Below are 27566 nucleotides of genomic sequence, written 5' to 3'. Positions count from 1 at the left end.
CCATTAATGCTGATGGCCAGGGTCCTTGCCTTGAATACTTTAACTCTAGTAGGAAAGACTTGGCACTAAGGATGAAATTTGTTGAAGTGAAACTGCACTCAGATAAAAGGGTCTCTCTCAAGGATGTGGATGAACTGGAGCTCAGGAGGACAGTAGACCCAGCTCATCACTAGCCTTGTCTGCACAGGAGCCTCAGAAAGGCACGGCCGGTCGTCACTCAGCTGCAGCCTCTGCCATCTGAGCAGCCACTGGATGACAAGCTTTCTTGTGTTGTTTGAACCTATTCATTTAGGAACTAGGAGATTGTCCTTTCTGTTTGCCCTGGATTGCAGAGAAAAGGCTCCGACATAGTGAGCCCTGGAACACATTCCCCTTCAATATAGAAATGATGTCATGGCAGGCCCGTTACTTATAAACATGAAATCCAGTCTTGATGCCAGAAATTAGAAAGTCCAAGTATTAGATGCTTATTGTACAATAAACCCAAGACTTTTCTGCCCAAAGACTTGTTTGCATGAATCTCAGAATTCAGTGTGTGACAAAAGGCCCGTCTAAAGGACACAGAGATTTTCTTGGAACAATCCTAAGTCCAGAAGCAAATGCTTTATGGATGCTTCTCTGCTGTACCCACAGCACCCTTATCTGTACCCAGGAAGGGAATCCTTTCTTTTCTGCGCACCTGAAGTAACTTGGTTCTGTGTAACAAGGATGTGTACTAGTGCATGTGAAAAGCTATTGTTAATGAGTTTAGGCTCCCATGCGAAGATCTGTCTGATCTCAGAACTTTATGTGGGGGGATCAAGTCTTGTTCCTTTCAGGCATTCATCACAGCATATCTGTAGACATTGATTATCTTGACATAAGTTGACTCCACTAGATGCTGAACATCTCTGAGAATCAGTGCCTGGCATGTGACAGGTGCTTGGGAAATTTCTGCTAACCAGAAAAAAGGGATAGTTTGTATACTCAGAGTCAGATGAAGGAAAACACATATACAAAAATCTTGGAAGCAAATAATAGGAGTCTATTAACCAGTGGTAGAGAGTTTATTATGTTCTGTTTGTTTATATTATAGCTGGCCAAGAATGTAGGAAACAATAGTTTTAATGATATCATGGAAGCAAATTTACCCAGCCCTTCACCAAAGCCTACCCCTTCAAGTGATATGTAAGTATTTTGCATATATGAATTCTTTACCATTCTATCATCCTCCCCTCCCACACCAAAATATATATATATATAAAACTAGCTATGGTTACAATATTTTCCCCATTATCAAGAAAAGGCTAGAAAGGTACTTTGAAGCATGTCTCTGGAATAGGCGAGTTTCTTCTCAGCAGTACCCTGCCTGGGAGCTGCTGCTCAGTGCCAGCTCTGTGGAGCAGATCCTCCGGGACAGTCATATCTAGTCATGCTGTGCTGTGGTAATAGACACGTCAAGGCAGTGGCAGGAGAGTTCTGTCAGATTGTCCAAGATGTAGATGCTGAACAACCCACTCTGCAAGTCTGGGAGGGCAGACGTTCCATCTAATGTGTTTCAGTGGGAGTACAAAATGGCAGAGTACAAGAAAACAAATCGGCATTCCGTACCAGGATTATAAATCTATGTACCTTGGACTCAGCTCTTCCACTTCGGAAACTAATGTCAATTGTGTAATAGAAAAAATGCTGGGAGAAAGGGAGTCTATGACTCTACCAGACGATGAAGCGCTATGCAAATGTGAAGAAACTAAGTCCTGTGTTCTGCTTTAAGTGATTGCCAAGATTGTTGGTAAACTTTGAAAAGCAAAGCACAGTCCAAAGCAGGCTATCTTTTGGGAAAGGAGGGTATGGGAAATGAGGAGAAAAACACATGCCCTCTGGACCTATACCTACTATCAAACTCAGAAAGCAATTTGTGGCTAAATTTGATGATTAAATCCCTCTCACCACCCCGCTATCTACTCAGAAGCCAAACACATTTGCATGTGAAGTTCTGTGTGATGGTTGTACGTTAGAAGGACTTCTGTGGGGGAACGGTGGCAGGTAACTCTGTCCATAGTCAGCTGGTACCATTGCTGGGCCCAGGGTTAGGTAAGGCAGAAGCTCGGCAGCAGCAGGAGGTGGTGGAGGGAACTGCTAACCTCAGAGCAGCCAGAAAGCAGAGCAATCAGGAAGTGACCAAGGAGAAGCTGCTATCCGCTTCACAGATGACACACTGCAGCCAGCCACCCACTACCTCCAGCCAGCCCCTTCTAATAGTTCATCCCACCATGAACCCATCAGTGGGTTCAGTGCCCTCATGGCCTGGTCAGTAGCATGTTACTGTCACTGACCAGAGCCCAAGCTTTCAAGACATGAGCCTGAGGGGGATATTTTCAGACCCAAACCATACCAACGTAGGCATTGGAGTTGATGTTTGCATAAGTAACTATAAAGTAACTGGGCAACTGACCGAAGTGTGTATGTAGTCTGGCATAGGAGCAGGCATGAGACGTCTTGATAAACACTTTCTGATAGCATTTTTGTTTTCCTTTTGAGCTACATAAATCAATTTATTTAAAAAACTGAACTCATAGTTTAATAGGTAGTGAAGAACTAGGAACTCCAAGCTTAGTGGGAAAGCACTTGCCTAGAAGGCACCAGAGCCCACCCCTAGTACTTGAAAATAAACTAGAGGGAGAGTTCCCAAGATTGAATCCAGAACCTTGTACATGCTGAGGACTGTACCTCAGCACCTAAGTACTGTGGATAGATAGAAAGAAAGAGTCATCTTACTCACTGGTTGGGGAGGCACTATGAAGGAAGAAAGGACACCAGTCTAAATATTTGGCCAAGGCTTCCATGGATACCAAATTCACACAAGTATTAAAATTTTTACAGGGCACGTTCAGTCTGAAATCATGAAGTTAATCTCCCAGAAGGCCTTTTGTTGAATTCTGCACATGCTTACTGTGTGCTCAGTCTATGCTGAGGAAACAGCAAAGCAAACTGCATATTAACCTCACCCTCAATGCCTCAAGTCTAGCCAGAAGGCAGACACTGCCCAAGAAGTCAAACAGTGGTTACAGAATCACAGTTGTGTGAAGGATGGCACAGGTGTTCAGTTCTGAGCACCCACACCAGGCAGCTCGGATCTGCCTGTAACTCCATCTCCAGGAAATCAGTACCCTCTTCTGTCCTTCTCAGGAACCTGCAAGCAAGCACATGATGCATATAAACTCAGACAGACAGACATGTAAATTCAAAATCAGTAGATAAATCTTGAGTGTGCCAGTGAGTAGATGTCTCCATTTTAAAATGATTAAAAACCTGAAGCTCGCTGGGCAGTGGTGGTGCACGTCTGTAATCCCAGCACTCGGGAGGCAGAGGCAGGTGGTTCTCTGTGAGTTCGAGACCAGACTGGTCTACAGAGCTAGTCCAGGACAGGTTCCAAAGCTACAGAGAAACCCTGTCTCGAAAAAACAAAAAACAAAACAAACAAACAAACAAACAAAAAAACCCTGAAGCTCATACAGTTTAAATACTTTACCCAATGTCACAAACTGGTACTCTGTAGAAGGTAGCATTTGAACCCAAACTCCATTTCTCTTTTTTATTAATTATCTTGTATAAGTGGGAAACTCAAGGAATTGACAGAAGGCTTCTGTGGTTTCAGGTGATGTCACTTGACCCTAGTTCTTTCTCCCTGGCTCTCATCTGTTTTCCCCTGAGCTGATTTCCATTTCAGTCTTCCTTTGTAGGTGACAGAGGGACCACTGGGCCATTGAGGCTCTGTTTTTGACCTTAGGGCTGGGATGTAGGCCCAGTCTCCCAGGCTTGCTTAAGTCTCCATGGTGACGGTGACTAGACACACAAAGGACAGATACCACAGGGCCACTCAGACTTCAGGCCTGGTGTCCCAGCTCCTGCTCCTAAAGGGAATCTCTGATGGCAACCTTTCTGCACTTCAGTTTTCTTACCTATGAGATAGAGGTTAGAGCAGAAAAATAAAATCTTCTTCACGAGGCTCTGTGAACTTTTGTCTCAACTCTTAAAAAAATCTTTTCCCATAGGTTGTTAATTTGAAGTATTCATAGCATGTTTCTCTGTGTAGAAAAGAAGTCAGCCATGATCTTGGTGCCCATTCATTTTGTTATTTCATATATTACCTACGCATAACGGCAGATGCCTGTTTCCTTCTTCTGTCTCTGCTGGACTTGGTCTACAGCCTGGTTTGTTGTTTGAAAAGAAGCATGTCTAATTAAGGGCAGGAGAGGAGAAACGCCTTCAGCTCCCGGAAAGTGGAAATGCTCTGACTGTTTGTTTGTTTGTTTGTTTTTCCAGGACTGTACGAAAAGAGTATATCACTGCAAAGTATGTCGACCACCGGTTCTCCAGGAAGACCTGTGCCTCTTCCTCAGCCAAGCTGAACGAATTGCTGGAGGCCATCAAGTCCAGGGACTTACTTGCACTAATCCAAGTCTATGCAGAGGGGGTGGAGCTAATGGAGCCATTGCTGGAGCCTGGGCAGGTAAGGCCTCAGAGACGCCAAAGGATTAAAAAGTAGAAAAAAAAAAAAAAAATGAGTGTGTTGTGGTGACATACGTCTATCATCTCGGCACTTGGAATGAAGTGGCAGAGGGATAGAGACAAGTCTGAGGCCCACCCTGGGCTGCACAGCTGAGATCCTTTCTCAAAACAGCAAAAAGGAAAAAAGGGGGTGGGAATGAGTTAAATGAGGGAGCATGCTTTTGGACACCATTTAATGAGATACGTGTATATTAGCTGAACGTGTGTAAGAGAACTGGAGAGTGGAAGTGCGCTCGATAATTGCTCGGGGCTCCTTGGCAGAGAAGCTACTAGAGGCATGACCGCTGCGTTCCTATCCATCCTTCTCTTGCAGGAGCTCGGGGAGACAGCCCTGCACCTTGCCGTCAGGACCGCAGACCAGACGTCTCTGCATCTGGTTGATTTCCTTGTACAAAACTGGTATGGCTTTTGTTTTCTCATCTGAATGAACTGAGTATGATTGAGTAGTACAAACCATACTGTGTGGTGTGGGAGGCCAGCTCCCACTTCGACCCAGGGTACTCTTGAGGAGAGAGGGGTAAGAAACTTGTAGATAGAGAGATGGCGGAGATGAGACAGACAGAAACACAGGATAGCTTTGGGAAGACCTGGATCAGTATCTACTGACCCCTTCTGTCTCTTCCAAAGGACTTTGTAAAAGTGCAAGGGGCAGGGTAAAAAACCTCCCCCTTGTTAGATCAAAGCATACCACACAGCCCAAGTGCAGACCCTTCCAAACAACCTGGTGACCACTCATGTGGTCAAGCCATCCCCTTATGCAGCCCTGCTGGGTAAAGCAAGCTCAGATCTCCCCCACAATGTGGGACCTATACCAGAACTCACAGGAGTTCTCTGTGGCTAGCCAGTTTAAAAGACCTTTTCCAGGTCACGAAAGCTCAATTGCAGCTCTTTATAAAACTCTGCCATTGTGGTCAGAGCAACCATAGACCACAGTCTGCAAATGAGTTAGTGAAGTTGTGTACTAGTAAATATTTATATGAACAGGATAGAAGCCACAGACGGCATCCTAGCTAAAGTTGGCCAACCTGTGGCCTTAACCAGTACAAAATACTTAGCAACTCAGGTCAATCATACTTAGGGGTTTTCATTGTCTTTGGTTTGATGTAAAGCAGCCATGGCCAGTGCAAGTGAAGGACACACTGACGGGAGTGTAGTGCCGAACACTGGAGGTTTTGTCCCGGCCCGACCCTTACTGGGCTCTTCTGTAAGCAGCAGAGCTTATCCAGAGAATGGCAATCAGATAGGAAGGTTGAGCTCATGTAGGAAGAATGGTGCACAGACACACCAAACGAGGAAAAGGTCTAGCCTTCCTTCTGAGAGCTAACACAGGATGGTGGCTGAGAGCCAAGCAGCAGTCCACAGTGTCTGTGCCACAGTAGACAGTCAGTGCTGTTACTGTCCTTGTGGAGCTTATAGATTAGGTGTAATGTTGGAAACACCATAGTTTCCCTGTTTGTGTGGTCTTTCAGTCTAGTATTAGCACACAAAAATACATGGTTATAAGGTTACGCTCAGTGGCACATGCCTGTAGTCCCAGCTACTTGGGAGACTTAAGAGAACCACAAGTTCAAGGCCAGCCCAGAGTGCATAGGGCCAGATTTGACCCTGACTTGAAAAGGAAAAAAAAAAAAGATGTAATTGGTTAGAGCTGGAAAGAAGACAACATAACAGCTAAACACACATGCCGTCAATCCTGATGACATGAGAATCTTTTCAAGAATATTCACTTCATTATATCCACAGAGTGGGCAGGGAATGGCTGAGTCAAGGATGTCTGACAAGGTCCTGTTAACTTCACACACCAAGGCAGATGCAGACCTTCGGAGTAAGGATATCATCATGTTATCGAGTGTGTGGTGTCCTGTGCCAGCAATGAGTTTTACATAAGTGTATTCGTTTAGCCAGGTGGTGGTGGTGCACACCTTTGATCACAGCACTCAGTAAGCAGAAATAGGTGATCTCTGAGTTTGACGTCAGCCTGGTCTACAGAGCTAGTTCCAAGACAGCCAGGGACCCTGTCTGGAAAACAAAACAAAATAACAAAAACCAAAAAAAAAAAAAAAAAAATATTCATTCAACTCTTAAAACCACTCCACATGTCCTAGTTTGCTCCCTGGGGCTGTGGTAAGCACTGTCACTAAAAACATCTGAAGAGGAACCTATTCATTTAGCTTATACTTCCTGATCAGAGCTCATCACTAGGGAGGTCAGGGCAGGAACTCAAGCAGGAGCAGAGGCAGGAACCACAGAGAAATGCTGTTTACTGGCTTTTCATGTCTCGCTCAGCTTGCCTTCTTATGAAAGTCAGGACACCTGCCCAGGGGTGACATTGCCCAAAGTGGTCTCGGCCTTCCCACACCAATCATTAATCAAGAAACTGTCAAAAAAAAAAAAAAAAAAACTGTCCCATAGACACTCCCCCAGGACCTATATGATAGAAGGATTTATATGGTAGAAGGAGAGAACTAATTCCCACAGTTGTCTTCTGACCTTCATACACACATTAACATAAAATCAGTAAATAAAAATATAATAAAAATATCTAAGTGCTTGTGTAGCTGAGGATATGGCTCAGTTGGCAGTGCTTACCTGGTATGTACAAGGCCCTGGGTGCAGGGGGGTAGAAGGGGAGGAGTGTGAAGCCAAGTATGGCAGTGCACACTTACCATCTCAACACTCAGAGGTACGGCAGGGTCATCAGAAGTTTAAGACTGCCCTGAGCCACATAGGAGTTGAGGGCTAGGCTAGGCTTAGTGACACCCTGCCTCGAAGAAAACAAGAGAAAGGTGTTACAGTATACCTGTGTTTATTTGCAGTTTCCCTTTCTGAGGTTTCTATTACTCATAATCACACGTGGTGTATAGAACTAAATAGAAAATCCCAGAAGTAAACAATTCATGCATCTTAAATGGCTTTCACTGTAGTAGTTTATTACTCCATTTTATTATTGTTGTTTATCTTTTAGGAGGCCCGCTTTATGGTGTATGTATATGTATGATCTGCGAGGTGTAGGGAAAAGCATAGGACACACAGAGCTCAGGACTGTTTGTGCTTTTAAGCATACATGTACCTCACAGGTGAGAGAGGTCACGGTCTTCAGTTGGGGAGTAGCTCATTTTCTAATCATACTGCCCTCTTTCAGTGGGAACCTGGATAAGCAAACATCTCTGGGGAATACAGTTCTGCACTATTGCAGCATGTATGGCAAGCCGGAGTGTCTGAAGCTGCTGCTTAGGAGCAAGCCTACTGTGGACATTGGTGAGTGTGGCCGTTCTCAGGCATTCCACAGGACTGAGACTGCATATACATCACATGTCTCCTAGATAATTATCCAACTGTGTTCTTCCACTGTTTCAGTTAACCAAAATGGAGAAACTGCCTTGGATATAGCAAAGAGACTCAAAGCTACCCAGTGTGAAGATCTGGTAAGCAAAACTAAGATGGGAGCTTTGTTCGACATCAGTAGCCTTTAAAATGTTATTCTGAGGGGCTGAAATTGGGGAAAGATGAAGCAGATTTCATTGTGTTTCTGAACATTATCTAAAGAAATATAGATAAGTACTGAGGTACATTTGAAAGGGTGGTGAAGTTGTCACACTGGAGATGCAAGGCCTTTGGAGGGCCGAGGATTAGGACCATGCTTTGTGTTTGCCAGGACATCAGGCTGCTTGGCAGCTAATGGTAAAGAACTGTTCAGGAAGTCACTTCCAAAAGCTGGACAAGTAGGCCTTGGAGTGTAACAGTTTTCTGCATGTTAAGCCCATCCTCCCTCCTGCTTCCCAGCCTTCTGTACACACTCACCTTTTTCACGCCATTCATTCTTGCCTAGTATTCTGGACCTTCACATGAGCGTAGTGTATAATGGTCGCTGTCTGTTGTTGGCAGCGTAATAGCACAGACCAGGCCAGATGTAAAGAAAACAGGTTTATTTTGACTCTGGGTTTAGAGTAGAGGGCTGTGTCTGTGGTGGCCTTTTTCCTGTCACAGTTAATCCCATGTGAGAGACATGGGAGTGCCTGTGTTGCCTGATCGTTTTTCCCTCTTCCAAAGTCACCAAGAGTCGGCCATTGTGGCTCCTTCCTAATAACCTTTTCTAAACCCCATCACCTCCCACACCCCTACCTCTTAGTACCATACCTAAGTTTCCCTCTCAAGACCCTAGATGAGAACTACGTTTTAACGGAGTGGACTGGGGATAGTGGTACACGCCGGTGATCCAAGCACTTAGGAGATTTAGGCAGGAAGGTGACAAGTGTAAGGCAAACCTGAGCTATATAGCGAGGCAGTGCAGTAAGAAAAATAACTGCGTTTCAGAGACCACAGCCCTAGCACATGGCAAAGAGAGGGGGAGAAGAACTTACATTCTGCTGGGTTTCAGTTTCTTCCGAGTGTCCCATTCCAGGCCTGGCAGCTGGAGTTTTTGTTGTTTTGATATTTTTTTAGTTGTTTCTTTCTTGTTTTGTTTTGTGGAGTCATTCTGGGGGATTGCAGCGGGAAGGAGAAAGAAAAACTGAACGTGATGAGGATAGCCTCAAACTCTTCATTTTCTCACCTCAGTCTCCCCAGCGCCAGGACGTGCTCCACAATCACTGGCTGTATTTGTATTCTTAGTATCCCTTAAGGTTTATTTATTGTTAGCGTATGTAGATGAGTATTTACATGTATGTCTAAGTACCACTTGTGTGCCTGGTGCCTGTAGAGACCGGAAGAGGGTGTTGGATCAACCTAAAACTGGGGTTACAGGTGGTCGTGAGCCACCATGTGGGTGCCGAGAACCGAACCTAGGTCGCCTGAGCACAGCAAGAGCCATTTCTCCGGCACCTGTAGTTTGTGTTCTTGGAGTCCTCTGAGACCATTTTCTGTACCCACACTTCGTGAACAAAAGGAGAACCACAGATGGGCTCAAACCTCCAAGCTCTTCCTCTTCAACCTGATGCCTCTTGATTTAATTTCCCAACCCATAATCTGAAGTCCTGAGGATCTTCACAGTAAGGAAACTTTGGCTTTTGGAGAAAATCATGCAGTCAGACTCAGAAAGGTTCCACCTGTGTGTGTGTAGGTCTTCACAATCCCTGGCCAGTCATACAGCCACCCAGCTTGTCTGCTTCGAGCTGTGCCCACTGGGCCGCGTCATGATCCTCTGGGAGTGAGTAAGGGGTTGCTTGTCTGTTGGGGTATTATTTGAGCATTTCCATGAAGTGGTGTGCACTTGCTGTTCCTTCCAGCTTTCCCAGGCTAAATCCGGCAAGTTCAACCCACATGTCCATGTAGAGTATGAATGGAACCTTCGGCAGGACGAGATGGATGAGAGCGATGATGACCTGGATGACAGAGTGAGTACAGAGGGTGTGTCCCCGGGGAGTGCTGCGCCCTCCCTCCAGCTGCACTGCGCCCTCCCACAATTCTGAGCCACTGGCCAGGAAATGCACTGATGTGGGTCTTAGGACCCCATGAAGCAATTTAGTCCCTGTTGGGTGCCACTTCACAGCTGGACCCTAGAACCCATGGAAAGATCGAGAAAGAGACTTGAGTCATTGACGGAAGTGACTCATGCAATTGGGGGGCCGGCCAGCCAGCAGGCCGCAAGTCCCAGCAGCAGGTGATATGGCAGGTTGCTGAAGGGGGTCTGAAAGCCAAATTGCTTGCTCTTTAGGGACCCTGGTCACTTTTTCCTAAGCTCTAAGTAGCTGAGGCCCAGTGACTGATTGAAGTTGTGATCACCTTTAAAAGCTACATCTACACTGACATTTAACTAGAACATTGTAGCCTTATATACAACTAACTAGTAAATACTCCTAATTGTCACTTAGGAAGGACTTACATGTGGTCTAAGCTGAGCTAAATATTTTTCTGTCAACTCAGACGGTCTTTTCTGAAACTCACCAGGATGTGGTTGTTGTTCCCAGAGAAAACTTACACACAAAGAGGACCTGGTGCTTTTCCAAAGCCTCCTAGCTGACAGAGGCCATCTCTAGGATTAAAGCCCAGGTCCCTATGACCCTCATAGGTGGTGTTGAACTACCTCTGAGAGTTCATCCATGTTCACCATCAGATGTGTGCCTGGCATTTCCTGTGTGCGAGGCAGGAAGTAGGGAATGCTCGGACAAAGAGGCCACTCTCCATTTCCAAAGGAGAGATGATGAGTCAGATGGTAATGTGCCTGTCATGGTGAGAGTTTGGGGAAATCCTGAGACCTAGATCAGCAGCCTTGGTAAGCCCTGACCATTTCATCAAGGAAACAGCACCAGACACAGGTTTCTGAGAGAAGTGGGCATTGGCCAGAGAAAAGGAGGATAGATCAACTCATGCTGTGAGTGGGAAACATCCCCAGGAGGAAGGGGAGGAGGTGCCCTGCAGAGTCAAGAGTGGGTTTTTTTTGTTGTTGTTTTGTTTTTGGGTTTTTTGTTTGTTTGTTTGTTTGTTTGCTTTTAGGCCCAAGCAGTCAGAAACCAGCAAAGGTTTTTTAGCAGGACCAGGGTTTCCTTCCAACCGTGTAGATGGGAGAGAGAGGAATTAGGGCCATCTGTTTCAATGGGAGCAGCAATCACCTTGCTGGGAATGAGTTAAGAGGGTCTGTCTTAGGTCTCCACAGGGATGCAGGGGATGCGTAATTGCTACAGTTACATTTGGATGGTGCTGGTACCACCACCGTGAAGGAAACAACCACGTGGGCAGTTGGAAATGGTTTGCAGCCCAAGAATGTGGGTGGGACTTAGCGCTCCAAGCCCTTGGCGTACGGGCAGCCCCTCCAAGCCAAGTGTGGAAGAGGGTTGAAGGTAAAAAGGTTTGTACAGGGGAGAGGACTTGGTTTAACAAATCATAGGTTCACGGAAATGTTGCTCAAACGAAGCAGCCCCGTCCTTTGCAGGGAGGTGTTGGTTGAAGGCTAAGTGTAACTGTGACCTTCCCTGTCACTTTGGAGTGCCCTGTTCACCCCTGACTGGCACCCCTTGCTGGGACTGTTAGTGATGAAGGGGGAGGAAGTACCAAGCTTGTGGGGTAAGCTGTGGTGATGGCTGCCACACCACCCTGAGAGCCACGGCACCAGGCGACCCCTGACCCCGCTCCACCGGAGTCCGCCGGACACCTCAGGGCCGGTCTCATCTCACCTGTTGTTTCCTGTGCCAGCCGAGCCCTATCAAGAAGGAGCGCTCCCCCAGGCCCCAGAGCTTCTGCCACTCCTCCAGCATCTCGCCACAGGACAAGCTGGCACTGCCAGGGTTCAGCACCCCACGGGACAAGCAGCGACTCTCCTACGGAGCCTTCACCAACCAGATCTTCGCCAGCACAGACTCGCCCACGTCGCCCACCTCCGAGGCTCCCCCTCTGCCACCCAGGAATGCCGGGAAAGGTACGGGCTTGAGGAATGTCTGTGGATTTGACCTCACGGCTGCTAGTCTCTGCGCTCAGTGGCAGAACGTGGAACGTCCTGTCGGGGACAGCTCAACGTGTAGACTGTCATTTCTCAGGCACCAGTAGGGGAAAAGGTAGTACATGGGTGTTCTTGGTGTGTTATCTTGCAGTAAACTTCTGTGAATTACGTGATTTTCGTGCCCATCCCACAGAAAAAGAAACTCAGATTAGGAGAGATAAAGTGGCTTTTCCAATAAGCAGTTGAACCTCAGTCTGAGTGCCGCGTGGCCTGTCCTTTCTGAAGCAGGAATAATCCCTTGGTTTTTGAAGGACTACTTTTCTCTGTACTGAGATGCCTTTGCTAAACATGCGACTATCTGGACGAAAGAGGAAGCTCAACTGGTAGAAAGCTTGTCTTTTATATACGAGGCCCCGGGTTTGATCCCCGGCACTGTGGAAAACTGCGTGAAGCGATTGCGTTATCGCTGTTCCTCCAGACAGCCCAACCTCCATGCCTTTGTGTGTTTGTTTTCTTTCTCCAGCCAGGGCTTCTTTGTGTAGTCCTGGCTGCCCTAGAACTAGCCCTGTAGACCAGGCTGGCCTCGAACTCACAGAGATAGACCTGCCTCTGTCTCACAGGTGCTGGGATTCAAGGCCTGCGCCACCATGGCCCAGCTACCTTCATGCTTCATAATCTAATTATTTACATTCTTTTAACAATTTCAATATTCATTTCCCTTTCCTTTTATCACTTTATATCCGTCACTTCGCACTCTAAAATATGAAATAAAATACCTGCCGTACTATTAGTCTCCTTTATAATCCTCCTGTCACTTGGGGGCCTCCCTCCACTTACAGGATTCCTATTCAAATGAATGACTATTACTGACTAAAAAAAATAAAAAACAGCAGCGCTACCATAGCAACATCCATAACAATAATAGCCCTACTTAATTGGCTGGTACAGGAAACAATTTAAGGACCAGAAATTCATTATCATCATTGACCTCATAGCAAGTTTGAGGACAACCTGGATTTCATGAGACTGTGACTCCAAAGTGGGGTGGGGGTTGTCATAGTAGTAGGTGGTACTCATGAAGCACTCGCCTCATGAGAGGCCACACACCAAGCTTTACTCATCCGAGGACTCCAGATGAGGTAGGTACAGTTACGTATCTAGCAAATGAGGGATTAGAGCTCACAGATGCTGAGTGACGAACTACCTAAGGTTCTCGTCTACCAGGAATCCTAGAACAGAACCCAGTCTCACACCCTGGAGGAGGTGGTTTTCCCCAGAGACTTGGGGGGATTGCCTAGGCTGTTGCTTTGTTGTTGTTGTTTTTGTGGGTTGTTTGTTTGTTTGTTTGGTTTGGTTTTTCGAGACAGGGTTTCTCTGTGTAGCTTTATGCCTTTCCTGGAACTCGCTTTGTAGACCAGGCTGGCCTCAAACTCACAGAGATCCACCTGCCCCTGCCTTCCAAGTGCTGGGATTAAAGGCGTACACCACCGCCGCCCGGCATTGCCTAGGCCATTGTTAACTCTGCGTGTTGTCAGATACCTTCGCCAGCCTTGCATCTCAGGCCAGTGGAGATGGTTCCTGTTCTATTCCCACAAAACACTCACCCTTTGTCCTCCCTCCAGTCAGTGTGGAGGGTCAAGTAAAGTGCAGGAATGCCAGCATTGGGGTTTTTACACCCAGGGCTACAGCTGAGGGTGCTCAGAGCTGTAGCTGCCAGAGAGTCCAAATTCGGATTCTCCCAGTGCAGTACGCTCAACCCAAGTTAGCACAGGTTTCCAGTGCCCCTTGGCATACAATGACAGGCCTATTTGAATCACACTGGGGCTATTTTCTGGCAAATGTGAGCTTGATTCAAAACTGTTTTTTCACAGCTTATTCTCCATTGAAATCGTGTTATAAATGGGAGCTGTGTTCTTAGAGAGACCCCAAATGGCCTTGTAGATCATAAAATAATAGGGAACGTTACAATAAGGCTTTGGCATGAGCAGGTTCTCATCAAAGACAACAAGTGGCCTTAACAGCAAAGCACGTGGAGGCCAAGTGTCTCGGCCATTTCTGCACGATCTACTGGAACACGCTTTTTAAAGACCACTAACATATCAATCTACAGATCCATACTATGTGAGCCCTGTGCCGTTCTCCCCTCTGCAAAACCATGCTTCTAACAGGAAGACAGAGAGGAGCCTCCAGGCCTGATAAGGTAGTGGAAGAATGGACTCCAAAGGATTTCATGGCCCTCGTTATGCAGCGGCCTGTCTTACAGGCAGAGCCTGCACCTGTTCAGAAAGCCTTCCCTGACACCAGAATCCAGGGACCAACACACCCCACCCCCACCTCCTACAACCTCCTTGTGTAATTTTATCTCGCTGGGATATAGAAAACCATAAAGTACACTATCTGGCTTAGTGCCAGTCCTCACTGGCCTGCATTGAATAAATTCTAACTAGCTCTTTACCAAAGACCCAGAAAACAAAGACTGCGTTTATTTAGTGGTTCAGCTGCTGAAACAGGAGCCCAGAGATTTATTTGGCCATAGCAACCATGGCTAACTAAGGATAGACCACCTCCCCTTTACAAATAAAGCCCATGCTTGAAAATAGAACTTGCTCTGCTGACTGATGGAGTTCCCCTCTGGGACATCAGATTCGGAGCATCAGACTGTCTGAGGCTGACACAGACCGGCAGTCTGTAATGACAGTTCCCAGGCCCCGCACCATGCCGCCCTTAGCCAGCTGGGCTCACATGCTGTCACATGTGGAAAACTGGTAGTGTTTAGACTGGAGTTCTTAGCGGCCACTGTTAAAGAGCCAGCTGACACCCTGTGCAGAGGCGCTTGTACGTCATAGTCCCTGTGTTCTTCTCAGTCCATCCTGTAACCGGCAGAACCATCAGCATGAGAACAAAGCTAGCTGTCTTGAATCTCTCCGCAGCAAGGAAAGCCCTGGCCCTTGCCTAGAGCAGAAGCTACCCCCACAGACGTGAATTTAGGGACCTCAGGATAATGGCTTCCTGTAACAGAACAGATGCCTCTGACAAATCTCCCCACAAATAAGGGCAGAGCAAAAGGTAGCAAGAGAAAGAATTCCTCTGAGCCAAGTTCAGGAATATTTTCAAAACCTTCCAGCTGCCTCATTAGAATTCAGGAAGTTTGATCTAAATTACCACCAGCCAGCACCTCCTGTACTTGAGTAGCACCCTAGTGAGTCTGAACTCAGCAGCTAAGTGTGTAGATATTCTCACGATCAGCAGCCCCTACCCAACACTATTTAAACACCACAAGTACCTCAGACTCACTAGGTTTTATTTGTTTTTAATCCTTACATTTAAATGCTAGCATAGAACTTTGACTTCTTTAAACCTAAAAGGATCCTGAAGGATTAACACTGTCTGTATCCCATTATACAGACAAAGAAACTGAGCCCTAGAAAAGTTAAGGAATTCCCTTCAGATCACGCAGTGCTAAAGGTAGGAGAGAGTTAAATCAGCCTATGGCTTGTCACCTCTGATTTTCTTTCCTTGTCAAGTGAAATCGGTTGTCTTTTTCTCATGGAGTAGTCCTCAGAATCCAGTGACACCAGTGTATGGAGAAATCATTTTGGAACGTTCTGCTCCAAGGCATTCCAGTTAGGTCTGCTGGGCCGCAGCTGCAGCTGCTTCTGGAGCGGAGGGACATGGGGAGCAGCTTAGCTGCACGGCCCATCCCACAGAACACGCACTTGCTTCTGTTTGGTTGACTGTCAACTCTCTCACAATCATTTTAAGATTTAGAACCATGGCTGTCTGCCATTGTTCATCTTCATGTCTTTGGTGTGTCACCGGCATAAATTTACCCCCACCATGGAGTCATCACCGCTCACAAGACTGTGGTAGACATTAATTGAGGACTGTAGGACACACTGGGCACACACAACACTGGCACCATGTGGTCCATCAGGTTGGTCCTCTGTCTGGCTTTGGTGCCTCTCTGCCACTGCCCCTTTGAAGGGAAGGAGTCTTCAGCCAGGCATAGTGGCTCGTACCTTTAATCCCAGCACTCAGGAGGCAGAGGCAGGTGGGTTTGAGGCCAGCCTGGGCTACAAAGGGATTTCCAGGACAGCCAGGACTACACAGAGAAACCCTGTCTCACAAAACCAAAGAAAAGAAAAAAGTCTTCAGAGAACTATGGACCAGAGTGAAGTGATCCATTGACCGGATTAACATGTAACATTGCTAGACCTGACATGTACTTGCTTCTTTACTGAAAGGAACTTTATAAAGTAAGGAATGATAAATCTGATCTCAATGAGCAGTAGTCGGTTTGAGGATCTAAGTTTTTAAGCTTGTAGAAACAGGAACAACTAGTGCAAGAATCCAGAATTACTATCTTTCTAAATAGCACGTGGATACTTGGGAATGCTAACCCTGAATCTCATGCATACTTGCTATGACAGAGACCTCCTGCCTCATCTAGGCTGTAGCCTCCGTCTACGACAGCAGCAGCTTGTACAAAAGCAATACCATACCCAGTACTGTGAGCCACAGTAGATGCTGTTGATGACAGCCTGGTGCCACAAAGAATATTGTACCAGGTGCTACCCTCACCACCAGTTTAGGTGGCAAGACCAAATGCCTTCATTAATCCAAGAATATAGTTTGAGAGTTAAAGACGATCAGAGCCCATCTGTGTCCGACCAGACCACAGCCACCTGGGCAGCCACGGATCCTGGAAAGCCTTTCAAACTTCCTTCCCTCTCCAGGAAGCTCCTTTTCCTCTGCCCACCAAGACCCCAGGCTTCCTTCTTCTTAAAGGCCAATCCAGCCCTGTGTCTCTCACCCTATATTCACTTGGCCCTGCTGAGTTTCAGGATCTCCATCCAGAAGTAAGCATTTGGCATTTGCCTTGCTGAGTCACTGCTTTGAGCACACACAGAAAAGGGACAGGCTAATGAGTCTGCGCAGTTCCACCAGAGTGTGCTCATTCAACAGCTATTTCAAGAGCAGGAATGCAGGGGACAGAGAAGAAGGCCTTTGTGTGCTCACCTAACAGTAAGAAAGCAAGCATGAAATGCACCATCGGGTCGGTAGGGGGCGGTGCAGGAGGAACGCTAAGCTTGCTGCTTTGAAGGAAGGACAAGGTTTCCATTTCATCCTGCCCTAGTTAAAACTCCTCTAGGACAGGGGCTATGTATAGGTTGTGCACAGTGCAAGAGAAGGGTGTTCATCTGTGTCAGGGTTTATTCAATTTATAAGCAACAGAAAGAATCAGTGAAAGTATGCCCCCCAAAAATATAGCTAAAGTAAGGAGTAAGCACACATAAGTAGCCCACATGTCATTGGGAAGTGACAGTTCACTTGCTGAAGAGCCTTGTATAAAATGTTTACAACAGTTCTACCAAATACAGCTGGGCGTGCCTTTTATACACAGCATCTCCTTCTCAGAGGTCAGTGGTAGAGGTCAGAGACAAGTGGAGAGGGAGAGGTGCCTCAGCTTACTGCCGTTGCTTGCCATCAGGAAGAGCACCACTGGCTGAGTCAGACAAACCCGGGAAGTATTTCAGCAGCAGGGCTCATACACTGGTGACTTTGCCATTTGCTGGGGTTTGTATCTCCTGGGACAACCCTTTGAGTAACATGGTATAAAAACTCATGGGCTTTGCCCTTAAATCACACTGGATTTGTATTTAGCTTGGGCTTTATTTTTTTTATTGTTGTTGTGGCTTTATCAGATTTCCCACATCCCTTTTTATTATTATTTTATTTATTGTTAAAGCCTTATTATTTTTTTTAAAAAAACTTGAAAATAAACAGTCATTACACACCCAAACTAACCAGACCTTACGGTTAAAATGAGCATTCAGAATGGAAGTTGTGATGTACCAGATTTCTTTTTTAAGCACCTCACATGAAGCACCTTGGGCCAGCCAAAAGCTTTCTCTTCAACAGAGACCACTGACTCGGGCTCTTTGGTCCTTAAGTCTACCTGACTTCTAGGGTATGGAAAAGGGGAAGAGGAAACCCTGATTTCTCTTATTTGGGGAGGGGTGGTGATGGTGTGTACATAATTGTTACAGAAGCAACCCTAAGGCCCTGGAATCTACACTTTTACCAGTATCAGAAAGAGACTGAAGGGCAGATAAAAAGCTAAGACTGTTCTCTGAATAGAAGTCAACAGACAGAAGAACAGGTCACTTTGACAGCTCCTTCCTTCCGGACCCTTTCTCTATGCAGTTACCCAGCGCCTGCCTTTATCTCCTGCTTGTTACGGTGATAGATGTGCACTTCCAAGCCCCTTAAGCACCATACTATTTAAAAAAAAAATTGGATCAGCCCCATAAATTTAAGAGATGTTTGTAGGGCATGCTATTACAGCAAATAATAATGGATTGTAGTCTTGAAAATTGCTAAGGCAGTAGTAGGTTTGGAGAGTTCTCACTACATTAAGATATGAGGTGATGAATGTTAATTGGCTAGTTGAACCATTCCATAATGTGTACATGTTTCAAATCAACGTAGTGTGCACAATGAACATAGATAACATTATTGAATAAAAACATAAAAAAGGAAAACCATTAGAAAATTATAGAACTTTTATCCATATTACCACAGTTACTTAGATATAACTTTAGTCATTAACTCTTCTGTAAGACGTGTTAGAATATGTAAATTACAGCTCTACAGTAAAGCTTCTCAAAAACCTGTCAAGATAATTTTTCAAGCCATTTTCTGTGAAATTTGAAAGTTTTTCACTTGTTGAAGCCCAGACATTAGCAGCATTCACTCCAGAGAAGAGGGATGCAGTAAAGAAAAATTCTGGATGAGGTTACACCTAGGTCCCCCTTTTAAAAGGAGGGCAACAATATACTTCAAAGGCTGGGCCTTGGAGGCTCATGCCTTTAATCTCAGCATTCGGGAGGCAGAGCCAGGCAGATCACTGTGAGTTTGAGGCCAGCCCAGTCTACAAAGTAAGTTCCAGGATAGGCTCCAAAGCTACACAGAGAAACCCTGTCTCGAGAGAAAGAAAAAAACTACATTGTATGAAATTCTGAAAGGATTAATAAAAATATTCTTTTGTTTTGTTTTTGTTTTTGTTTTAAGATGAGGGCAGGAGTTAGAGAGGGATCCCTGGGCAATCCTATACAGAGAAGACTAGTGTAGCCAGAGGCTTAGTGCCTGGGCTGGAGTCAGATCTGGTTCACAGGCTTCTTCTCTTCTCTGGCCAGCTCCCTAGATTCTTGGATCTGGATTCTGCTTAGTTGGTAGTGACTGGGTGGCTCCTGTATACGATCATTCCTGAAGTTATATATACATAGCACACTTCTGCTCGAGATGTAACTCTATTAGCATTTTGCTTCAGTATTCGGTACTGGACAAAATTTGCAGCTGCATCCTATGACCTTTTCATAAGATGCAGTTCACCAGAAAGTCCCTAGGTGGCGATAAAGATGAAATTACAAGAGAAACTCATCATTGTCTAGTAACTATTTTGCATTTATTTCCATTTCCTCATACTGACATTGTTGTTTTTCTCACGGGCCATGCAGAAAACGCTGCCCTGGACCCGAGGATCCAGCAGCATTGACTGCTAGAGTGAGCGCCTCTCCTGTTCCTGAGCCTGCTTTGTCCTGTTCGGTGGGATCTGCCATGTCAAACCTCTCACAGGATTATATTGAAAGTCAAAAAGAATAACATATTCAGACACAGTTGAAGATGGCACAGGTGTAAGGCTGTAGTCACCATCTCCTTTTTATAAAAATGGTTTTCAAACACTGGGCATTGGTTTAAAGCAACCATAAAGTTGCCGTTGGATGTCACATCAGCTAAACAGAATCCGTTGTATAACTAGGGACATTTAATCCTAATGCAGACTGCTGCCTTACTGAGATGAGCAGTATTTACTGCCACAGTTGGGCTATCTTTGAGAATGAATGACTTAATCCTTGCTAGTACTAGCCATTAATTAATAATTAAAGCTACCTTAAGTTTACCCAGGAAGAAGGCCAGCAGTAATTAAGATTTTATTTTACTACAGAATATAAAAACGCCATTGGAGACTTTCCGGGTCACCAAGCGGCTCCTGTCCCAGTTAAGCAGCTGGTATGCCAGTGTTGTTAGCCTTTTCCCATCTTGTTCCTTCTCCCCTTTTTTCTCCCTAAACGTTTACAGAAGCCGTCTTTGGTGGACATAGCTAAAGCAGGCCCATGGCAGGATTCTCTAAAGAAATACCCACGCAGGTGCCCAGCGCAGTGCCTGGCATGCACCCTCTCCTCAAGAATGTGTATGACGCTCCCTCACTGCTTCGAAACCGGCTTCATTGGCTGCTGTTCAGACGTCGAGTATAACCTGCGGTGTGGGATCTCCAGAACAATTCAGAATTAGAACAAAAGGACGTTTCTAACTTCTTTACTCTAGGTCCTCTCAGACCCTTTGTTGTTTAGGGGGAGGTTTTTAAGGAAAACTTGTTTGCTGTCCAAAAGAAAGGCTGTAGGAGAGTTAAAACCTCCGCTCCCTGGACACTCAGATGCCTCAGCCCGTGGGCCACTGCTGAGTTCTCAGCACTCTGCTGTCTGTCCCCCCTCTTGATCTTGGTGGCCATGCAGGAGGCCTTCCTCTTAGGTAGGGTCTGTCCTTTCCAGTGAGCTGCTTACTGGCTGAAAATGTGTGTGCGCTTTCGTTTTATCATTGCATCTGACCGAGGGGCCGAGTTCTTGGGCCTTCTGTGTCCACTCTGATTTGTTACCACCACTGGGTTTTTGCTTTCCCTTGGTTTTTATATGAGGTCTCATCACATTTCCGACTCAACTTGTGGTTCTTGAACTCCTTGATCCCCCTGCCTTAACCTCCTCAGAGGTTGGGATCACAGGCGTGTACCACCATGCCTGGCTTGGCTGGGGTTTGGCTCTTTAGAAATACCCTTTTTCCTTTGTTGTAATTATTTAACCAAGTTTTTTTTTTTTTTCCACCATCTACTTAATCACTTGAGTTCTTCCTGTGTTCTTTCTCTTTTTCAGTTCCCTGAGAGCTGCATACAGTGTATTTTGTTCATACTCACCCCTCTCACTTCTCCCGGATCTATCTCCCCTTCCCTATCCATTCAACTTTGTGCCTCGATCCCACCCCTGCCCACCCCTGCCCACCGCACCTTCTTTTAAACCCATGAAGTACAATTTGTGCTACACATTGTTCTTAGACATATGGCCTTCATGGAATGGTGGTCACAACCCACCACAGACCACACCCTTGAAGAAAAGTGAGTCTGTCCCAGCCGCTATCAACTACTGAGAACTCTTTAGCTGGGGACCAGGCTTGGTGCCCACCTCCCCTCTCCATGCTGGAATCTTATCTGGCTTGAGCTTACACAGGTCTTATGAGTGCTGCCTCAACTGTTGCGAATTCAGATGTGCAACTTCCCTGCTGTGTCTGAAAACAGTCCCCTTGTGCTCATCCACCACCTTGGGCCCTTATACTCATCCCACAATGACAGCTGAGCCTTGGGAGGAGAGGATGTGATACAGATGTCCTGGTTAGGGCTGAGCATTCCACTAACCAACAATTTTCAAAATCCATTTGTGATTCGGTGGGCTGATGGACTCCCATGTTATGCCACATTTTGATGAGTAATTACATACTTACTGCTCTGTGTCTGTGAGACTGGGATTAACCCTCCTGCCCCCCGTTCAATTTCCTTTCTAGGTCCAACTGGCCCACCTTCTACACTCCCTCTAGGCACGCAGACCTCTAGTGGCAGCTCCACCCTGTCCAAGAAGAGGCCTCCTCCCCCACCACCCGGACACAAGAGAACCCTGTCCGACCCTCCCAGCCCACTACCTCATGGGCCCCCAAACAAAGGCGCAATTCCTTGGGGTAAGTTTTCCTAAAGTCAGGGTCAAAACTGCCCAGAGCCCTATAGTTGGGGGGACTCCACTGGGCACTGGACAGTTTGCATGTTAGGAAAACTGTCCAAACTGCACACACCCTGACAGAAGACTTAAACATGCGTGAATATGACTATATCTGCCTTCTAAGGCAAGAAAACATTTTGAATAATGTTTGGGGCCACTCAAAACTATAGTGATAAATATAGTGTCCGCTGATATCATCAGAGAGATGGTTCTAGATCACATACCCCCAAGACACCAAAATCTGCTGATACCCCAGTCCCTCTTATATAATGTGCATAGTGTTTGAATAACCTGAGCACATATGCTTTTAAATCCTCTCTAGACAGCATATCTAATGCAGTGTAATGGTGAGGTTTTGTTGTTGTTGATTTTTTAAAGATGGGTCCATGTGCAACACAATTTTTTCCTAAATATTTTTCACCCACAGATGTGGAGGGCCAAATAGAATACTAATAGGAAGTGAGCATATCCTAAATCTCAGCAAGAATAGCAGCTGTTTGAAGTTGGAATTATGAATCTCATATAACTCAGAACAGCAGAATAATAGGCTAGGATTGGCTAAGTGCTTGTCTAACATGCACAGGGAAGGCCCTGGGTTTAATCCCAGTAGCAGAAAAAAAAGAAGACAAAAACAAAACAGTCCACACCTTTATGATAACCAGAATAGTTTTATAAAACAGAAATCCTATCCTGGACATTCTTCTTCACACCTTTAATGACTCCCTGCTGGGCTTCAGAGACGTGCTGGCTCCTTCTGTCAGAGCCCTGGAGCCCTGCAGGAGGGTCTCTGCTCCGCACTCTGCCCTCCACCTCCCAGCCCCCTCATGTGCTCTCCAAGGCCCATCCTCTCCCTGGCATTCTGTCCCCTTTGCCTCCTTGGCTCCTCTCTGCTTTCTATCAGAGTTCAGGTCTTTGCATGTTCTGTCTACCCGGCTAGAGCGAGCGCACCATGGGAGAAGCATCTTTGTCTGTCTTGTTCTCACCGGTGTGAAATCCTATGTGGCACAAACTGGATACTCAGGAATCTCTTGAGAATGAGTAGCCTTACTCAGAGTGAGATAGTTCAGTCAGCTGGTCGACACTGGCCACAAGGACTTACCTTGTCTACAAAACAAAACAAAACACTACTTACAGCAACAACAAGAACACTTCATTGCACCTTGCCTGCTATCCTTACTCTGGCATGTGGGTCACCATCATCCAGTAGCCCACCAAAGTCCTGGTCCACACAAATGAACTCTGCCAAATGAACACAGTAGTCTGTGGCTTACCTCTTCCCACCAGAGGATTCCATTGTGACTTTTTTCCCTGCCTTTTTATAAATTGGGTTTAACATGAGATAAGTTAATAAGTTAATTCAGCTTAATGGTCTTAAAGGATTTCTTAAAAGCCTACCTGAATTGCTCTGATTTTTTGTTTGTTTTTGTTTTTGTATTTTGTTTAAAAGAAAAGCCTAAAATATACACTTTAAGACTGTCACAGTCTTGTCCCAAATCCTACTGGGCGCGTGTGTGTGTGTGTGTGTGTGTGTGTGTGTGTGTGTGTGTGTGTTAGCGTTAGCCACTTGTCAGCAGACCCACCCAGGATACCTGCTTTTTCTGTTGCTTCAGCCTCCTCAAGTCTTTGTGCCCATGAAGCTCACAGTGCTGTGAGGAGTTCAGAGGAGTCTACAAAGTACAGTTACTTTCATATCAAGGGGCATATGGTGGCCAAACTATGGAAATGCTGGAAAATGGAGTGTGTACATGAATTCAACTCGGAGGACACGTTTGAGATGGGGCTGCATGAGTCAGAAATAATCAAGGCAAAAGGATTGAAGGCATGCAGGCACATATGATCTTTAACACTGATGACTCCTGGATGTTGCATTCCAAGGCTTTCAGGAGTCCCCAGAGCTGTCAAAAAAACAGACTTTGCCCAGATAACATTGCCTCAAAGTCACAGGCTTTCTGTGTGGACTTCATCCCACAGGTGAAGCTTCTTCCCAGACTTCCCTGACCTTTGATCCTCTGCTTACTTCCTGTGTGCTTTACAGTGATCCTTATAGAAACAGAGGCAGCCTTCAAATCAATTCACTAAATTTCTGTTTTCCAGCTTGAATGTTTTCTAGCACCTGGCTTTTCTTTTTATCTGCAGTATAGCTGGGGTTCAGGCCTTTTCCCAAAGCAACTTAGGTGTTACTGTGTTATAAAAGTTACTGTCAGCCAGATGAGGTGGCACATGCCTTTAATCCTAGCACTTTGGAGTCGGAAACAGTTGGATCTCTGAGTTTGAGGCCAGCCTGGTCTACAATGGGAGTTTCAAGACAGCCAAGGCTACAAAGAAAAACCTTGTCTCAAGAAACCAAAAAAAGAAAAAAATAAAAATAAAAGGTTACCACCTTCCAATAAGCTGGGAGCTAGCCTTTCACAGATGGGGCCTCAGCCAGCCCTAAGACAGAAATCAAAATCCACCCTCAGCAAAAGTGGCACTGCTTCATATGGCAAGACCTTGCTGAGCGCTCAGGCAACCCAGGGTGTTGATTCCAGGCCTGTTTGTAGGTGATGAGTGTCCACACAGAGGAGACAGACTCTTGTGCAGACAGGCTAGCAAGTGCACAGCTAGACTCCTGATCCTCCATCGGGAACTTACACTCTGCTGAGTGATCACTGCTTCACAGCCCTGCCCCAATCTCCCGTTGATGCTGTCTACTGCAAGGCAAAGGCAGGATCCAGACTGGGCAGCAGCCAGAGGCAGAGGTCAGCCTCTGGGCAGCATCTCCCTGGTGTTGCAGCTGCCCTAGCTTTCCCCCAGACCTCCATTTCCCCTAGGCCCATGGAGATGGGGTCCCTGGGGTAGACACAGCTGAAGAAATCTCACCATCTCTTCTGGAGCAGGACTTACGTGCCTTACTGGGTCATCAGAATCCCAGTTCACGCTCTTTCCTCTTCCACCTTCCAGTGGGCCTCTGTCGTGACATTCTCACAGTGTCTAGAATGTCTTTCCTTGTACTTAGCTATATTGATGCTTAGTGATCCTAGGACTTGTTCCAAAGACCACACTATTCTTGCCTCTGGCTGGGGCATTGTCCCAGTGCTTCTGCCTCTTTGTCTGTCCCCTCAGAATTCCATCTCTATAGAGTCCCTAATGTGAACCCTAGTATCATATTCTCCATGGGTTTTTTGTTTTTGTTTTTGTTTTTTTAAACAAAGTCAGTCTCTATACTTTAGGTTGACCTTGAACCCATGGCAATCCTGCCTCAGCCTTCATGGCATTATAGGTTTGAGCCACCACATGTAGTTGTTGTTAATACTCTCTTTGGCTCTTTGGGGAGACCCGCCACCCAGCTCCCAAGTAAATACAGGAAGGCTTATCTTTCTTATAAATGCCCGGCCTTAACTTGGCTTGTTTCTAGCCAGCTTTTCTTAAATTATCACATCTACCTTTTGCCTCTGAGCTGGTATCTTTCTCTTTTCTGAATACCTTTCTTTACTTCTTACTCTGTGGCTTGCTGTGTAACTGAGTGGCTGGCCCCTAATATCCTCCTCCTTTTCTTGCTCCTCAATCCTCTTCCCAGATCTCTCCTCCTATTTATTCACTCTGCCTGCCAGCTCTGCCTATCCTTTCTCCTGCCTCACTATTGGCCATTCAGCTCTTTATTGAACCAATCAGGTGTTTGAGACAGGCAAAGCAACACAGCTTTACAGAATTAAACAAATGCAACATAAAAGAATGCATCAACAAATCTTTGCTTTGCATCATTAAACAAATATTCCACAGCGTAAACAAAGGTAATACATCTTAAAATAATACTCCATAACAACCGTATTTGGCTTTTTAACAAGGATTTGTTCATTGTTCAACAACTCAGTTTCTCTAACAATAAAATAAGGATTAGTATTATTCTTGTGTTATGCATGGAATTTTCATGAAGATTATATATATGACTTAGAAAGTACTCAGCAAATGTTACCTACTGTTTGTAACTCTCTCTGCCTGGCATTTTGCTGGATGGCCAGTCCCTAGACTCCCACATGTGTGTCATGATGCTGTATGTTTCCTTGGCTACTATAACCCATTCTACAAACTTGGACTCTTAAGACAATCAAAGCCTATTCTCATGGTTCTAGAACAGTGGTTCTCAACCGATGGATCATAATCCCTTAGGACCAAACGGCCTTTTCACAGGAGTTACATATCAGATATTTGCATTGCAATTCATAACAGTGGCAAAATTACAGTCATGAAGTAAGAATGAAAATAACTTTATGGTTGGGGTCACCACAACATAAGGAACTATATTAAAGGGTCACAGCATTAGGAACCACTGTGTAGAGGCTGCAAGACTAACATCCAGCAGAGAGAGCCGTGTCCTCTCCTAAGGATCTAGAGAAAGAATTTCTCCATTTCTGGTGACTACCAGTGTTTCTTGGCTTTTTTAGGGTCCTCATGTGTGCACACATGTGAGTGTGAGTGTGTGCATGTGTATATGTGTGTTTCTAGCCTGGAGATTACCAAGTAGGCTAAGCTAGTTGATCAAAAAGTCCCAGGGATATCTATCTATCTGTCTGTCTGTCTGTCTCTCTCCCTCCCTCCCCTCTCCCCCACCCCCAGCACTGTAATTATTAGTGCACTACCACACCCAGTTTTCATATGGGTTTTAGGAATCCAACTCAGATCCTTATTCTTGCATGGCAAGCACTTTATAGGCTGAGCTATCTCTCAGCCTGGATTTGGTGCTTTTAGGTAGCCATTTTGTAATTGCTCCTAACCTTCTCTGGGGTACTCAAAGATTCACATCCATTCCACATCCAGAATCCATTCACAATAACGCCTTCTCTCACCCCCACCAAGTCCGCCTCCATCTTGGCTCTTGTGGCCAGCAGTCTGATCAGGCCTGTGACTTGACTGTAGTCTGGCAGCCTCTTCTCTTCTCTTTGATTTGTCTTTTAATGTTATTGCTGCCGTTTTCAGGGGAGGAGTTCTTGGGTTTTGTTTGTTTGATTCTTTCTGTGGTTTGTTTGTTTTGAAATAGGGTCTCACTGTAGAACACAGGTGAGCCTGAACCAGGAAAATTCCAGTCACATCCTCCCAATGCTGGGATTATAGGCATGTGCCATCACACCCAGCTGCCTGTTACACTCTGAAGCTTTTACTATTCGGTGTTCCCATCCATCATGTTCCTGGACTGGAACCTTCTGCATTCATTCAGCTCATTTGTAGACGGGTGTGGCTGAAAAGTCTGCCTTCACTGGTATTTCTGATGACTTCTGTACAGATTTTGAGTTTTATCAGTCCTCCACACTGGCCTTTGAGGAGAGAGAAGGTGGTTTAAGGAGGTTTGACCTTGGAAAATGAATGGAATAGAAAAAGCCCCTCAGAATCCTGAGTGTCAGATCATAACCTGTAGCTGGAAATGGACCACAGATTTGACTGGGAGTCTCACAGGATGGAGCAAAAGCAAATAGTTCAGCCAATCAGGTAGCCAGCCATTGGCATTACCTGCAAGAAAGAGTAGAGAGAGAGTAACCTGTAATGCATCTGCTTCACAGAAGGCCGGACACCTTCTCTGTCCATCTTAGACTTCACATTCAGTAGTGTAGATGATCCTTGCCCACACTCTCTGGGACAGAACATGCTGTTTCCTGGGTTTTAAGGATTCTAGACTAGAAAGGTTAAGAACTTGCCCTGGTTCTCACAGCTGGTATGTGGGGAGCTAATGTGGCTGAGAGCATACATGCCTCACCCTGTCCACACACTGCCTTCTGTTGCTTAGGATAGAAAGG

General features: G+C 45.7%; 1 protein-coding gene across 10 annotated transcripts in view; it reads left to right on the top strand.

Moving 5' to 3' along the window:
* Asap1 (ArfGAP with SH3 domain, ankyrin repeat and PH domain 1) overlaps positions 1-27566 on the top strand; it is a 309763-nt gene that overhangs the window by 263393 nt on the left and 18804 nt on the right. For 6 of the 10 annotated variants that reach the window (XM_036207548.1, XM_036207547.1, XM_036207546.1 and 3 more), the window contains 8 exons: positions 1076-1167; positions 4306-4492; positions 4865-4950; positions 7694-7809; positions 7909-7976; positions 9777-9884; positions 11680-11902; positions 21593-21763. In XM_036207548.1, the coding sequence (XP_036063441.1) occupies positions 1076-1167; positions 4306-4492; positions 4865-4950; positions 7694-7809; positions 7909-7976; positions 9777-9884; positions 11680-11902; positions 21593-21763 (1051 nt within the window). The remainder of the gene's footprint in view (positions 1-1075; positions 1168-4305; positions 4493-4864; positions 4951-7693; positions 7810-7908; positions 7977-9776; positions 9885-11679; positions 11903-21592; positions 21764-27566) is intronic. The other 4 variants (XM_036207551.1, XM_036207550.1, XM_036207553.1 and 1 more) reach the window with 1 other exon arrangement.

The sequence above is a fragment of the Onychomys torridus genome, chromosome 16 (genome assembly GCF_903995425.1).
Source record: "Onychomys torridus chromosome 16, mOncTor1.1, whole genome shotgun sequence".
NCBI classification, from domain to species: Eukaryota; Metazoa; Chordata; class Mammalia; order Rodentia; family Cricetidae; genus Onychomys; species Onychomys torridus.
The sequence above is the reverse complement of the archived record's forward strand: the minus strand, read 5'-3'. Positions and strand labels throughout refer to the sequence as shown.